This window comes from Mustela putorius, unplaced genomic scaffold (assembly GCF_011764305.1).
Source record: "Mustela putorius furo isolate JIRA1106 unplaced genomic scaffold, ASM1176430v1.1 tig00003901_pilon_pilon_pilon, whole genome shotgun sequence".
Taxonomy (NCBI): Eukaryota; Metazoa; Chordata; class Mammalia; order Carnivora; family Mustelidae; genus Mustela; species Mustela putorius.
Window position 1 is genome coordinate 4,933,758 of NW_025422049.1, and position 15,382 is coordinate 4,949,139.

At 40.9% G+C, this 15,382-nt stretch overlaps 1 protein-coding gene across 17 annotated transcripts in view; it reads left to right on the forward strand.

Moving 5' to 3' along the window:
• Positions 1-10,431: 10,431 nt before the first annotated feature.
• Positions 10,432-15,382, forward strand: part of THOC2 (THO complex 2) — a 113,898-nt gene continuing 108,947 nt past the window's right edge. For all 17 annotated transcript variants that reach the window (XR_006603034.1, XR_006603033.1, XR_200152.3 and 14 more), the window contains exon 1: positions 10,432-10,551. Coding sequence is in view for 14 of the 17 variants with exons in the window: in XM_013061216.2 (XP_012916670.1) it covers positions 10,481-10,551 (71 nt within the window). In the remaining 3 variants the exon portion in view is untranslated. The remainder of the gene's footprint in view (positions 10,552-15,382) is intronic.

Below are 15,382 nucleotides of genomic sequence, written 5' to 3' on the forward strand. Positions count from 1 at the left end.
TCTCTTTGAGAAAGGACCTTACTGCAATGCTATCACAGATATATACTACAAATCTTCCTCCAAACCTTCCTCAGTCTGAGACCTATGGTCATTTACTAGGAGGCCATGACCAGGGCAAAGAAAATATCTGGAACTTTCTGGAGGTTATAAGATTTCAGTTCTGAATTGATGCTAATTGTTGGACAGTGTGCCACTGTGGTTTATTTCCAGAATGGGGTCTTAGGGAGTCAGGTGATAAATTAGGTCTTGGCCTGAGTTCATTTCAGTGGGAAATTGGACCCATCATGGCCGAATCACCACATATTATTTTTCTGACTCATGTTCCATGGAGGGAAGGCTCTCATTATAGGAAAGGTCAAGTAGTACCCCCTGGAACTGCATCCCTCGCCATTTTCACCTTTACTGCCAAGAAAGTAAACCAAAGCAACACCAAATTCCTGGGGCAATTGAAGAGATAAGAGCCACCACCAAAGACTCAAATGATGAAATCATGATGACTCCAACCACATGCCCCTATATAACTTGCCTGTTCAGCCTGTGGGTAAAGGCATACAAGTTTTGGAGATGCTTTTGAATTATTGTTAATTTAATCAGGTTGTGACACTAATCACAACTGTGTTTCTTTTTTCCCCCACAACTGTGTTTCTTAATGTGGTATCTTTGTTGGAGTAAATCAACCCAGCCTCTGGCACCTGTTGACATAGAAACTATCATCAGCGGAGATAATCAGAAATAGTTTGTACTGGCTCTCTTACCTCAGGGATATCTCAAACTATGCTGTTTTCTGTCATAATCCAGTCTAGAAGGAACTTGTCTTTTTATTCCACAGACATCATGCTGGTCCATGATATTGATGGCATTATGCTAATGACTCTGAGGGGCAGGAAGAGTCAAGTGTTCTAGATGCCTCATGACCAGAGGATGGGAGATAAGCCCTGTGAAAAGTCAGTAGCCTGCTGCATGGATGACATTTCTAGGGGTCCAGTGATCTGGGGAATGCCAGAATATCTCTTCTGAAGTAAGGTAAGTTGTTTTCTTGCACTGCCCACACAAAGAAAGAAACTGATACTTGGTGGACCTCTCTGGATTTAGGAGGCAACATATATTCTATTTGGGTATGCTTCTCTAACCCATTTACTGAGTAACCTGTAAGGATGCCAGTTTTGAGTGGGGTCTGAGGCAAGAAAAACCTCAGCAACAAATCTAAGTCTGTGGTAGGTGTTCTATGAAGCCTCAATAGAAGCATCACAGCACAGATTCTTAGGGTGTTGAAGGCCAGACTTTCCTTAATCGAAGATTATTTTCCATTTGAAAGGCAATGCCTGTATTGCTACTAGGTTCTGACAGTGACTGAATTACTGACCATGAGACATCAGGAGACTATGTGACTTGATATGGCCATTAGGAAATGAGTATTATCTAATGCACCCAATCATCAAATGGCCATGTGCAGCAGCATTCCATTGATAAATGGAAACTTTGAATGAAATCAAATCTGAGAAAATTAGGAAAGTAAAAGTAATGTGAATGAGGAACTAGCTTACACTCACATAGTACTTGCTCCTACTGTATCGCTGGCTCTCGATCAGCCCCTACATATGGCGTTAAGGAGAGTTCTCTGTAATAATTACACAGACCAAGAAAATGTAGGCTTATGGCTTTATAGATGGGTCTGCATGGTAGGCTGGCACCTGGCAGAAGTGGGTCACAGGTGGCTGACACCTCTACTCTGGGGTGGCCCCTGAAGACAGAGGTAAAGGAAAATCCTCTCAAGTAGTACATCTAATTGTCTACTTCGGTGGAAGGAAAATGGTCTAATATACTGATGTAGACTGATTCAGGGGCAGAAGCTAACATGTTGGCTAGATGGTGAAGAATGTGGAAAGAAAGAGAGATATTTAGTGACAAGGAAGCCTAGGAAAAAGGTATATGTATAGGTCTCTTAGAATGGGTCAGAAGTGTGAAGATATTTGTATTCCACACAATTTCGTCTAGAGGACATCCACTGTGGAAGAGGCTCTCAGAATCAGGTGGTTAAGATAACTTATTCTATTGATGTTAGCCTCTTTAGCTACCCTATTGCTTGCTCAGTAGACCCATATACAAAATGGCTGTGGCAGCTGGGATGGGGTGTATATATGGGGTCTTTTCTCACTGAAACTGATTTGTCTATCACCACTTTGAATTGGTAATCTGCTTATAAGCAGAGACCAAATGCTGAGGCACCAATATGGCACCATTCCTTGGGGGGAACCAGGTAGTTATCTGGTGGCAGATTGGTTACACTGAACCCTCTTCCATCACGGAGGAGGCACCCACTGTCTTCACAGGAATAGATACATATTCTGAATATGGATTTGCATTTCATGCCTGCAAAGTTTCTGCCAGCACCACCATGTGCACTCACAGAATGCCTGATTCATCACCATGGTATCCCACCTAACATTGCTTCCAACAAAGAAATTCAGCTTAGCATGAAGGAAGTGTGGCCATGGGCTTGTCCCCATGGAATTCTTTGGTCTTATCATATGTCTCATCACCAAGAAAAAAACTGACTTGATAGAATGCTGACATTTCCTGCCAAAGGCTCGGTTATGGCACCAGAACCTGCAAGTTTGGGGTACTGTCCTACAGAACTTAGTATATACTTTAAACCAGGGGCCAATATATCATATCATCTCTCTTGTAGCCAGAATGTATGGGTCCAGGATTCCAGAGGTGAGGTGGGATTGACCTCTCCCCCTAAAGAAATATTTGCTTCCCATCCCTACATCTTGGACTCAGTGCAGTGGGTTAATAGGTTCTAATGCCTGAGAGAGAAACGCTTCCACCAGGGAACATGTCAGGATTCTGATGTTTTGGAAACTAACACTGTCCTCTAGCCATTTTGTGTTCTTCATGCTGTTTAACTAACAGGAAGACAAGGGGTCACTGTACAGACCTGGGTGGTCTATCCCGATTACCAAAGGCAGATTAGGTTGCTCCTATGCAATGGAAGCAAGGAGAACTATCTCTAGAACTCAGGGGCTTCACTAGGTTGCCTTTTTTTTTTTTTAAAGATTTTATTTATTTATTTGTAAGAGAGAGAGAGTGAGAGCGAGCAGAGGAAGGCAGAGTCAGAGGGAGAAGCAGGCTCCCTGCGGAGCAAGGAGCCCGATGTGGGACTCAATCCCAGGACGCTGGGATCATGACCTGAGCCGAAGGCAGCTGCTTAACCAACTGAGCCACCCAGGCGTCCCCACTAGGTTGCCTTTTATCACTCCCTTGTTCAATAGTACTGGTCAGTGAAAACTGGTAACATAGTCAAGGTAATATTATAAGGATTCAGATACCCTGTGGGGATGAAGGTTTAGATCACTCTACCAGGGAATGTATCCTATCCTAGGATGTATGCCTATCCTAGGCAAGGGAAGCATGAAGTGGGTGGCAGAAAAATTGAAACTATGATTATCAACTTAAGGCCTGCTTCAAGCTACAGAAGCAGGGACTATTGCAACTATGTTTCTTTTTTTAATTTTTTAAAGACATTTATTTATTTATTTAAGAGAGAGAGCGAGAGCACATGCAAGTGCATGCAGGGGGAGGGGCAGAGGAAGAGGGAGAGAGAAAATCTCAAACAGGTTCCACTCCCAGCATGGGAGCCCAACACAGGGCTTGAGCCTACAACTCTGAAATCATGACCTGAGCTGAGATCGAGAGTCAGAGGCCTAACCGACTGAGCCACCCAGGCGCCCCTATGGCAACTATGTTTTACGTTTAGAGCACCCTTTCCTTTCTACTTTTTATGAAAAACACTGGTGGTGGTTAATATTTTACATTTCATGTGGGAGTATGAATGAGTTGACACCCCCCTGCAATGATATAGTAGCTGATGGGAATTTGTACATTTTGTTTGAGATCATGGGGATTTCATCTGGATGAGGGGCAAGAGTGGTGTGGAGGTACAAAAGGAATGGTCAGTGCTGGGAATTTTCTGTTTTCCTTTTCAAGTTTCACTTTACATCCTTCTCCACCCACCTCTGTTCCCTGACCCACATTAACTGTATTTGGCTCCCCTGCCTTATGGCTCTCAGTAGCTGTCAGCCAATAGGAGGTATTAGCAGCAGGAGATCAGATAGTGGAAGGAGGAAAAGGTCAGGAAATTTATTCCCCACATTCCCTTCCTGCCGGGATGTGAGTTGGCAGTGATTCCTCTACAGAAGGCCACAGTTCCTGTTGAATGTTCCTCCCTTATTATTTTATTTTATTTTTCCTTGTTGCCTTAGTTTTTGGTAACCATTCCCTCTCCTTGTCGCTTCAGGCTTGCAGGTGCTAACGTCTTCCAGTGTTGCTAGCCCTGAGGTTCTTCACCATCCATTGTTGATTTCCCTTAATCCAGTGCACCCACATCCTTGTATATGGTTCCTTCATTAAACTGTCTTTAGGGGTGCCTGGCTGGCTCAGTCTGTAGAAAATGTGCTTCTTGATCTCAGGTTTGTGAGTCTGAGTCCCACATTGGGTGTAGAGATTTCTTAAAAAAATAAAATCTAAAAAAACCCTGTCTTTGGGCGCCTGGGTGGCTCAGTGGGTTAAGCCGCTGCCTTCGGCTCAGGGTCCTGGGATCGAGTCCCGCATCGGGCTCTCTGCTCGGCAGGGAGCCTGCTTCCTCCTCTCTCTCTCTGCCTGCCTCTCTGCCTACTTGTGATCTCTCTCTGTCAAATAAATAAAATCTTTAAAAAAAAATAAATATAAATAAAAAAACCCTGTCTTTAATTGTCCACTTTGAGTATGTCATCTGTTTCCTGTCAGGAACCCAACTGATACAATTCTTAATATTTGTTTATATATACCTTCTCCCATTTTTGTAATCAGTCTTATTAGACTTTTCAACCAACCAGTTTTGGGTTTTATTGATCTTTTGTATTGGACATTTTCTTTTTGCTTAGTATTTCTTATTTTGAAATATTCTTATTTCTGCTTTCTTTCATTTATTCTGTTACTGTTTTTGTAACTTTTTAAATTGGATGCTTAACTTTTTAATTTCCAACCTTGCTTCTTTCTTTCTTTTTAAATTTTTATTTATTTTTATTTTTTAATTTTTTAAAAAGGTTTTGTTTATTTATTTGACAGAGAGAGAGACAGAAGAACAGAAACACAAGCAGGGAGAGTAGGAGAGGGAGAAGCAGGCTCCCCACTGAGCAGGGAGAGTCCAATGCAGGGCTTGATCCCAGGACTATGGGATCATGACCTGAGCCAAAGGCAGATGCTTAATCGACAGAGCCACCCAAGTGTCCCAGCCTTACTTCTTTAATAATACTAAGTTTTAATGACATAAATTTCTTTCTAACTATGACTTGGGCTGCAACCCATAATTTTAAATTAGTTTTCTTTTTCTTAATTAGGCTCTATGCCCAAGGTGGGGCTTGAGCTCACAACCCCAAGATCAAGAGTCACTTCCTCAACTGACTGGTCCAGCCAAATGCCCCTATTAATTTTGATATGTAATAGTTTCATTATTGTTGTGTTCTAAGTATTTTCTAATTTTTAGTATGATTTTTTTCTTTGATATATGATTTCAAAGTATATTTTAAAATTTCCAAACATAGATCTTTTCTTTATCTTCTTGTTATTGATTTCCACTTTAATTGCGATGTGGTCAGAAAATGTGAACTGTTTGAGACTGAGTCTTTGAAATTCATTGACATTTTTTTAACCTAGCATATGATTAGTTTTCATGAATGTTTCATGTGCTGGATCACTACTAAATGACATATTGTTTTTGTATGAATTAGGAAAATGTGCTCTTTCTTTCAGATAGATGTAACACCATACCTGAGCACATGGTTTAGCAAATGGAGCTTTGGATGGATTTTGACCCCCACTGTTGTCCCCTTGGCTAGGTGCTTTTGATATGTGAACAATCTGTACATGGTGACTTGTTCATGTGTTCTTGTAAAGAAAGTTTATTTTCCAGTTGCTAGGTACAGTGTTCTTTGTATATCTACTAGAACAAGCTAGTTCATTTGATGTTCAAATTTTCTTAATCTTTACTGATTTTTTTTGTCTGTTATCTATGAATTTATGAGAGAGATGAACTAAAAACTTACTGTGTTGGTGCTTTGTCTATTTCTCCTTGTATTTCTTTTAATTTTTGTTTCATATAGTCAAAGTAGTTGAGTACATTCAAGGTAGTATTATTACGTTTTTCTGTTGAATTGAAATTTTTAAAAAAAGATTTTGTTTATTTGACAGAAAGAGAGAGAAAACAAGAGAGGGAACATAAGCGGGGGAGTGGGAGAGGGAGAAGCAGGCTTTCTCCTGAGCAGGGAACCTGATGGGGGGCTCGATCCCAGGACCTGGGGATCCTGACCTGAGCCAAAGGCAGATGTTTAATGACTAAGCCACCCAGATGCCCCTGAATTGAAATTTTTATCAATATATTGTAGCCTTCTTTATTTAAAAAAATTTTTAAAAAAGATTTTATTTATTTATCTGTCAGACAGAGAGAGAAGCAGGCTCCCCGCTGAGCATGGAGCCGGACATGGAACTCTATCCCAGGACCCCAAGACCACAACCTGAGGCAAAGGCAGCGGCCTAACTGACTGAGCCACCCAGACGTCCCTTAAAATTATTTTTAAAAGATTTTATTTTTAAGTAATCTTACATCCAGCATGGGTCTTGAACTTACAACCCCAAGATCAAGAGTTCCATGCTCTACCAACTGAGCCTTATAACTTTCTTTAAATCTAGTAATTATTTTTCCTTTGAAGTCTGTTTTGTGTGATATTAATCTAGCTATAACAGCTTATTTTTTGTTGATCATACTATTTGCCTGTGTATTTTTTCCATCATTTTTACTTTTAAGCTTATTGTGTGTGTGTGTGTGTGTGTGTGTGTGTTTTGGGGGTATCTCTTAAAAATAGCTAGACTTTGTTTTTAAAGATTTTATTTATTTATTTGACAGAGAGAGAGTGAAAGATCACAAGCCGGCAGGCAGAGAGAGAGGGGGAAGCAGGCTCACTGCCAAGCAGAGAGCCCAATGCTGGGCTTGATCCCAGGATCACGAGCTGAGCTGAAGGCAGAGGCTTAACCCTCTGAGCTACCCAGGCATCCTATAGCTAGACTTCTTTAAATCCAGACTGATAAACTTTACTTTTAACTGGAGCATTTGGTTCATTTACATTTTATGCAATTATTGATATATTTAAGTTTAAATCTACCATCTTCCTCTATTCTCTTTGTCTCACTTTTCCAAAAAGTTTTTCCTCCTTTCTTGCCTTTTTTGGATTGGTTGATTTTTTTCTCTTTCTCTCTTTTAATTTTCCCCCTTTTGGTAGTTTGGAAGAGATAGAATATCCCTTTATGTTAGTGGTTATCCTAGAAAATTTAATATGTATATTTAACATAATTAAGTCTTTAGTTAATAGAAATCCATTACCAATACTCAGCATTTTAGGGCACAATTCAACAATGGGTACAGTTTTTTGCATTCATTCTTCGATTATTTTATTTACTTTTTCTTGTTTTTCTTGACTTTACAGTAACCTACTCCATGCATCAGACTATCAACATTGAAACTACCCAATCCCTAGCCTTCATCACAGACCTTAGTCCCTGCCTAGTCCATTGGTACCCGGGAGCCAGTGAGATCACCCGGGAATAGTACTCTCAGCTGCTGAGATAATACTAGACTCTGATAGCAAAGAACAGGCAAGCCACCAGCAAAGATGCAGAAGACATGATAGCTTTGCAGTCTTATAGAGTGAAAAGCCAATTAGCTCTGAGGAATTCCTAAAGGAGTCATCATAACATGTAAAAATAGTTCTGCAGGCTCTGGGAGAAGGGAAAATCAAAGCTTCAAAGGGCATCACTTCAGTCAAGTCATACCACATTTGTGGCATACTGAGTAGTATGCATACTGTGCACAGTTCAGTGTTTGGAAGGAAAAATCACTGTGATAAAGTGGCAAGGTAAACTCGAATACAGCAGCATATTGTCAGTGGCTCTCAACAGGGGGGTTATTTTGTACTGCAGGAGACATTTTGCAATGTCTGGAGAGACTTTCAGTAACAACTTGTGTTTTGGAGAGGGGAAGTTCTTCAATACACAGGATCCTCCTTGTCCTCTGTAAAGAATTACCTGGATTCAAATGTGGAAGTGCCCACTGCTATCCGTTGTACAGTGAAGTATACATATGCAGCAGAATAGTGTTTGTTGTATCACAGAAACTATCCTGTAATAATGATTTCACGTTTCTTTAAGTGAGAATGATGGTACAGCAAAGATTCACTATATCTTTTTGTTGACACTTGAAAAATCCGTAGTAATGAAAAATTAAAAGATCAGTGGGCACTTGTATCTCTGAACCTCTCTGAAATGGCAAAAGGTTTTTATGAGATGTCATTGAAACTAAGAAATGTGTATTTTCTAATTAGTGGTTCTAGGATTTCAAAACGAGACAGGATGTTAGGAGACTAGATATAGCTGATGAAAAACAATCATGAACAATGTAGTATCTCTTCAGAACTTATTCTGAATACAGTCTTTCTCTCCAACAGCTTTTCAGTGCAAACGAACGTGGTGCTTTTGGTGAAAATTACCAAATTTAGAAGATACTAGTTCTTTAAAAAAAAGATTTTATTTATTTATTTGACAGAGATAGACACAGGGAAAGAGGGAGCACAAACAGGGGGAGTGAGAGAGGGAGAATCAGGTTTCCTGCTGAGCCGGGAGCCTGATGCGGGCTGGATTCCAGGACCCTGGGATCAGGATGTGAGCCGAAGGCAGATACTTAACGAATGAGCCACCCAGGGACCCCAAGAAATACTAGATCTAAAGTTTATACCTAAATATATGTGTGGTAGGATTTCTTTCTTTGGTTTGCCTACATTTTCTAAAATTTCTACCAAACACTTATTTTTAAAACTTTTTTGTTTTGTAAAGCTGCACAAATTCAGCAAAGAATCCTTGCATGTCCTTCACTTATACTCCTAAAATGTTAATATTATGCATTTGTTTATTCATCCTATGACTTTCTTCTGAGGTATTTTAGAGTAAGTTGCGACATAATGACCCATTATCTCTAAATATTCCTGAGAGTATTTTCTTTTTTAAGATTTTATTTATTCATTTGAGAGAGATACAGAGAGAAGGAGAGAGAGAGAACACAAGCAGGGGGAGAGGCAGAGGGAGAGGGAGAAGCAGACTCCCCACTGAGCTCGGAGTAGGACATGGGGCTGGATCCCAGGACCTGGACATCATAACCTCAGCGGAAGGCAGACGCTCAAAAGTCTGAGCCACCCAGGCGCCCCTCCAGCCAGTATTTTCTTAAACAAGGACTTTCACATTAACCATAGCACAAATATAAAAATCAAGAAATTTACATTGATACCGTATTATTAATCTATAGATACTCAAATTTTGTCAGCTGTCCCAGTAATACCCTTTTTAGCAAAAGAAAAATGTTCTTTTTCTGGCTGGGGATCAGTTGTCATGTCTGTTTCTATTAATCCGGAGGAGTTCTTCAATGTCTTTGTCTTTAGTGACTTTGATGATTTTGAAGAGCGAAAGCCAGTAATTTTGTAGACTGTCCCTCTATGGGTTTGTTTGATGTTCCCTCGTGATTAAATTCAGGTTATGCGAATTTTGGTGTCATGATTGCTACAAAATTGGTTAGTGTTTTTCTTAGCACCTTATCAGTAGGCACATGATGTCCATTTCTGGGCGTGCTGATTTTCATCATAATTAGGACGGTGTCTGCCATGTTTTCCCACTGTAGTCTTTATTTCGCCTTTGAAATCTTAGTATCTTGTCGGGAGATGCTTTGAGACTCTGTAATGTAAACAAGTTGTTTCTTATGGTAATTGCGCCCCCTAGTTTTGTCTAAGGTTACAAAGACAGAGGCCGATTATAGTAGGGTGTCAGCACTGGTGGCTGCAAGTGTTTCCAAGGGTCAGTTTCTGCCTGTATCCCTTGTATTAGCATGTCTAGCACATAGTAAATAGCTGCTTCTTTCCTGATTACTTTCTTTTATCTCAGCAGTTAGTTGGGTGTATTGTAATTGATCTGCTCATGTTTTTCTTTCCCACAGACTGTGAGCTCCTTGAGGGTAGGCACAATGGCTTATTGCTTCTCTGTCGCCACTGTCTAGCACATACTAGGGGCTTCAAAAGTACATGTTCGAATTATTGGCCTGGAGTAGATACTACGGAAGAAGATAAGGGCTATGAGTCGGCCAGGGATGGCATTTTTCCTGTTCTAAAGGGAAGCTAGGGCAAAGGTAGTAGAGGGCGCGGCCGGCGTAGTTACTCTGCAAAGGAACCCATGGGTCTCAGCCACCTGGTTGGAGGCAATGCCTCGGGTTTCCGCGGGTGGGGAGGAAAGTGGGGCGGGAAATCGAAAACCGAACTCGCAGCTCCCGGCATTCCCCGTGGGCGGTGCTCCCCTTTGACCCCTCGCTCGCGTGCTACACATCCGGGCCTCTGCTACTAGTGAGGGGAAGATGGCGGCCGCAACTGTGGTGGTTCCCGTAGAGTGGATAAAGAACTGGGAGAAATCAGGGAGAGGCGAATTGTGAGTGTCCGGGCTGGAGGCGCGCTCACGGCCGGGCCGGGCTCGGGCGTCAGCCGTGCTCTCCCAAGTGGGGAGAGGTTGTGGGGGGAAGATGTGCCCCCTCCCCCATCCGGGCGGCGGGTGTGGAGGGTTGGTTAGGAGTTTCGAACTCGGGGAGGAGAGGTGCTGGTAACCGTCGCCGACCTCCTTCCTTCTCTGGCCTCTTTGAAATCCCCGTTGTCCTCCGTAGGCTGTCTTCTTTTAGTCTCCTAACAGAACTCCCGTTTCGCCCCTGCGGGGCTCCGCGCTCCCGCTCCGTCTCTTTTTGTCCCCCTCTTCGCTTGAGCTCACTTGGCTCCTTTCTCTTTACGGGGCCGCGCCGGTGGGGGGGGGGAGCGGTTCGGACTTTCCATCTCTCTGTCCCATTTCTTCACTCTGCACCCGTTCGATTCTGCAGTTTGGAGCCCGTAGCCTCCTTTGCCCGAAGTCGGAGGAGGGCAGACCGTCCCGACTCCCTCCCCTCTTCTCTGCCTGCCGCGGCGATGCCCAGGGCGTCGCGAAGAGCCCCTTTTGGCACCTCTCTTCCTCCCGGGGAGCGGTCTTTCGGATTGTCCCGGCCTCGCGCGGCGCCACTAGCCGTGGGAGAAGTGTAGCTCGATTGCCGCTTTTCCCGAAGACCTACCGGCATTTCTTTGCTCAGTCTTTTCACTTCAGAGCCATTTCGGGTTTGATTCAACTTTCGTCATTAAATGTTTCCTAAACCCCATTTTGTCCTGGGACTGCAACTAATTTTGGCAGCTCTCCAAGGTTCTCGAGTACCTGGAATAACGCGTTTCCTTTAGTCCTAAAACTTGTTTTTTTCCCCCGGTAATACAGAAAACATTAATTTGCCATACCCGCGGTTTCCTCGCCCAAAATTTCAGTTCGCGCTCTCTCGGAAAGAAAGAAATCGTTTAAGCAGTAAAACCCTAGATTCAAAAACAAATAATTTATTTTTAATTTCTTTCTCTGAATCGCTTTATTAGCTAAAGTTCAACAGTGTATGAGATTAACTCTCGTTAGCCTTTTTTGCGGTCGTCACCCCCCACCCCCCACCCCCGTCAGTTGACGGTTGCTGGTGCGAGAGATAACGAATCTTTGGAACTTCGTTACTTCGAACGAAACCCGGGGAATGCGTTGCCCGATCTTGCGCGTGTAATATTGCCAGCCTGTATGGCCTCCTCCTCCTCCCCCCGCCTCCCCCGCTCGCCGCGCACTCGCACTGCTTTACGAAGTCTTAACTGTGTGAGCTCTAGAATTTTATTTCCTGGGTAAGCGGCGGTCTTAGCCACTTAACTAGCTGAGTGACCTTGGGTAAGTTCCTTAACCACTTTGACCGTTTCCCCTTGAGTAAATTGGGATTAATAAGTACTCTACTCAAAGGATTGTTGTGAAGACTAAATAATGACTGTAAAGCACTTGGCTTATAGTAAGTGCTCAAGTGATAGCTATTAAAAGTAATATTATTATTCCAATCTTTAGATATTTAAACTTCTCTGGACAGCTCTTGCTCTTAAAGTCTGTACCACTCAGGTTAGCAATTAATTGGTCTTTGACTCTTTCTCCTGCTTACTCTTGTACTCGTAACGAATTGAGAGACCGTTGAAGAGTGGGGACTGTGTTTCATATTTATTTTGGTTAAACCCTCCCCCCCCTGCCCCCCCCCCCCCCCCCCTCGGTGCCCACACCTCTCACCCCTTCTTCCTCTCCCCCTAGCTTTTCTAGCATATGCTTAGAGTGAGTGCTTATTTGTTTATTAAGTGAGAAGTCTGTTCGATAAACATTTTTAACTGTTAGGAACATTTTCCAGATCCTTGTACATGCTATTTAACAAGTACCTATTAAGTTCCTTGTGTACAGGGAAGGCAGGATGGGAGGTTACCTAACCAAACCATCCTTTTCATCTATATTAGGTTAGGATAACCTCCCCACACTGATAAATCAGTTCATTGTTTTCTTTACCTATGTAGTTGTTTAGGGCTTGTCATCTTTGTAGATTGCTCAGCTTCCTCCTTCCAGCTGTTTTTGACAGTTTTACTATTATTACTTTCACCTTAGAATGAGGGGTATTACGGCTAGGAGGTGAAATTCTGCTTGACTTCTTACCAATATTGGTTGGAGAAAAATAGTGATGTAGGAGGTTGAAATACCTTGTCAAAATGAGATTTTGGGATTCACTTTGCATGATCCATGCTACCCATATTGTTCCGGAAGAGCTTTTTCAATATTGTTGCTAGGGCTTATTCGTATGTAGTTACTCCATGGCTTGAGGAATGTAGTTTGAAATATCATAGATCCAAATCAGTGTAGTCATTTTTATAATTGTATTCTGTTATGTGAAGAGAGCATAAAGTATTAGTTGTATGCCATAATGAAATATTTTAAATAGGCAAACACGTCACCATCCAGTACTTAGGCTTTATTTGCCTGACCTCTTTCCCCTCTTTCAAAACTTCTTGCATATAGTCTAACTTCAGAGTTCTTGTATCTAGCATTTTGATCTTTTTAGAATGGATGGTGTTGTAAATATATTACGAAAAATCCTTTGAGAACAGAGCCTCTTAAATATAAACCAGCAACTAGAAATGTTAAAAACAAAGCTAACATGCCAACAAATTATTAGTGAATCCATTTATAGATTTAGCTTTTAGAATATGACCAATATTTAAAATAATATCTTGGGTGGATTTTCAGTTTTTAATGAGATAAATTAGCAGATGAGATTTAACTTGACTGAAAATTACCATTTTAAGAAAAATGCATGATGTATTTCATGAGGTTTTTAGTTCATTTCTTGTCTCTCACTTCTTACCAGTGTATTTTGGGAGTTGTAGTCAACCTCAGCCATATAGTGTTAAAGCAACACATGAGATATATGGGACATTTAGTAACTTACAGAAGAGGCAGTGTCTTAATTGTGCCTCATGAAAAGCAACTGCATTAAGATGGAAAGTCTTGGCTTTGAAGAATAAGCTTTGTTTGGTAATTATGGGGACAAGAAAAAACTCTATTTTTTTTGTCTAAATGGTCAGTCACATACCTAGCTAACCTATTTCCAGAGATACTGATTATGTTTTTAATGATAAATTATAGAACTTTTAAAGTGATCTCTCCCCACAGATACCAAAAGGACAAAGGAGGACTACCAAAACATAATTATTAAGCATCTTTCTTAGTAACATTTAGATCTGTTCTTACAAGTTTCATATCTAAATGCAAACTTAAGAATTCTACCACATATGAAAGATAAGGATTTAATTACTTTAATTTTGGAATTGGAGTTTGTTTCTTGACAACTTCATATTAGCATAGGACTTGCCATGATTATGCTAATAAACTTGCATGTTACTGGTAGATCCAGTGTGAGTTTTGTTTTTAGTAGAAAACATTAACACAGTGAACTCAGCATTTCTGTGTGTCACAAGCATCCTTAATGGAGGATTTATGTTCCAAGGTTTTAATCTGAAGATGTTAGCCTCATGTCCATACTTGGTCTAATTTTGAAATATTTATATTTGTTGGATATTATCTGTTTGTCCGAAGAACTTAATTTAAAAATTTACATATCAATTAGAAGTTTCTGTTAGATCTCACCTTATAAGTTATTGGTAGTTATAATAAGCTTTTAAAATTTAATTGCCAGATGTTTTGATTCTTTTTCTTCTGCTGCTACTAAATGATTTTAAGTCTTCCAGAACTTACCTAAGTGCACTTAGACATTCATTAAATGCTGTCTGACCTGAATTTTTTAGAGGGAGGTAGGAGGAGGGAGTTTATGGCAAATAACAATTCAAAGAAAGTTGTCTTGGTAGTTGAGTCTTTTTTTTTTCTTCATAAGATGCTCTGAATTCAGCTGAAGTTTTATCTGAAGCCTTTTCTTCATATTTTAGTTTTCATTGGCATTTATTTTCTCATTTTGACCTGTATTCACAAATTAAGAATAAGTCTTGGTCCTTTTTCCTGGTAAGAGAAATGCATTTTTTCAAAAAAATGTTGTAGCAATATCAGGAGATTTTCTAGGCTATTGCTTTCTTTGTTAGAAAAATTAAATTATTCTCCAGTGGTTAAGTATTAAGGTAGAGAGAGCGCTATTAATGTACTCATCTGCAGGAACCTTTGTTCTTTTTTTTTTTTAACATTTCCTGTTCCCTTTCCTCCTCTTAAGTAAATATTTTCATTTTTATAAATAACATGTTTCAAGATAAAACTGCATGCCCAGTATTTCATTTTTGTGTTATATTTATGTTTTGATGATAGTATAGGTAGTACTTTTGCTTCACCAAATTTAACCTTTTTTGAGGTTTTGCTTTTTTTTTTTTAAAGATTTTATTTATTTATTTGACACAGAGAGATCACAAGTAGGCAGAGAGGCAGGCAGAGAGAGAGAGAGAGAGGAGGAAGCAGGCTTCCTGCTGAGCAGAGAGCCCGATGTGGGACTCGATGTGGGACTCGATCCCAGGACCCTGAGATCATGACCTGAGCCGAAGGCAGCAGCTTAACCCACTGAGCCACCCAGGCGCCCCTTGCTTTTAAAGAATTAATTGAAACACAGATTGACATCAGTGTTTCATATGTGAAGCCAACTTTGAGATGTTGCCCATAATCAAGTAGCTTAGGCTTGTGCTGTTTCCTTTTTTACTGGAAAATGGGTTCAAGTAAGGTGGAAACCTAAATACTCAAGAACTGTTCACAAAATACTTGAGTCCTTGGAAGAATTTAAGACATTTCAGTTTAAGGTTCACAGATCTTTGACGGAATGTAGATTATGTCTTTGTTCTCAGGGACCTGAGACAGCATCTCCATAATAGCACCA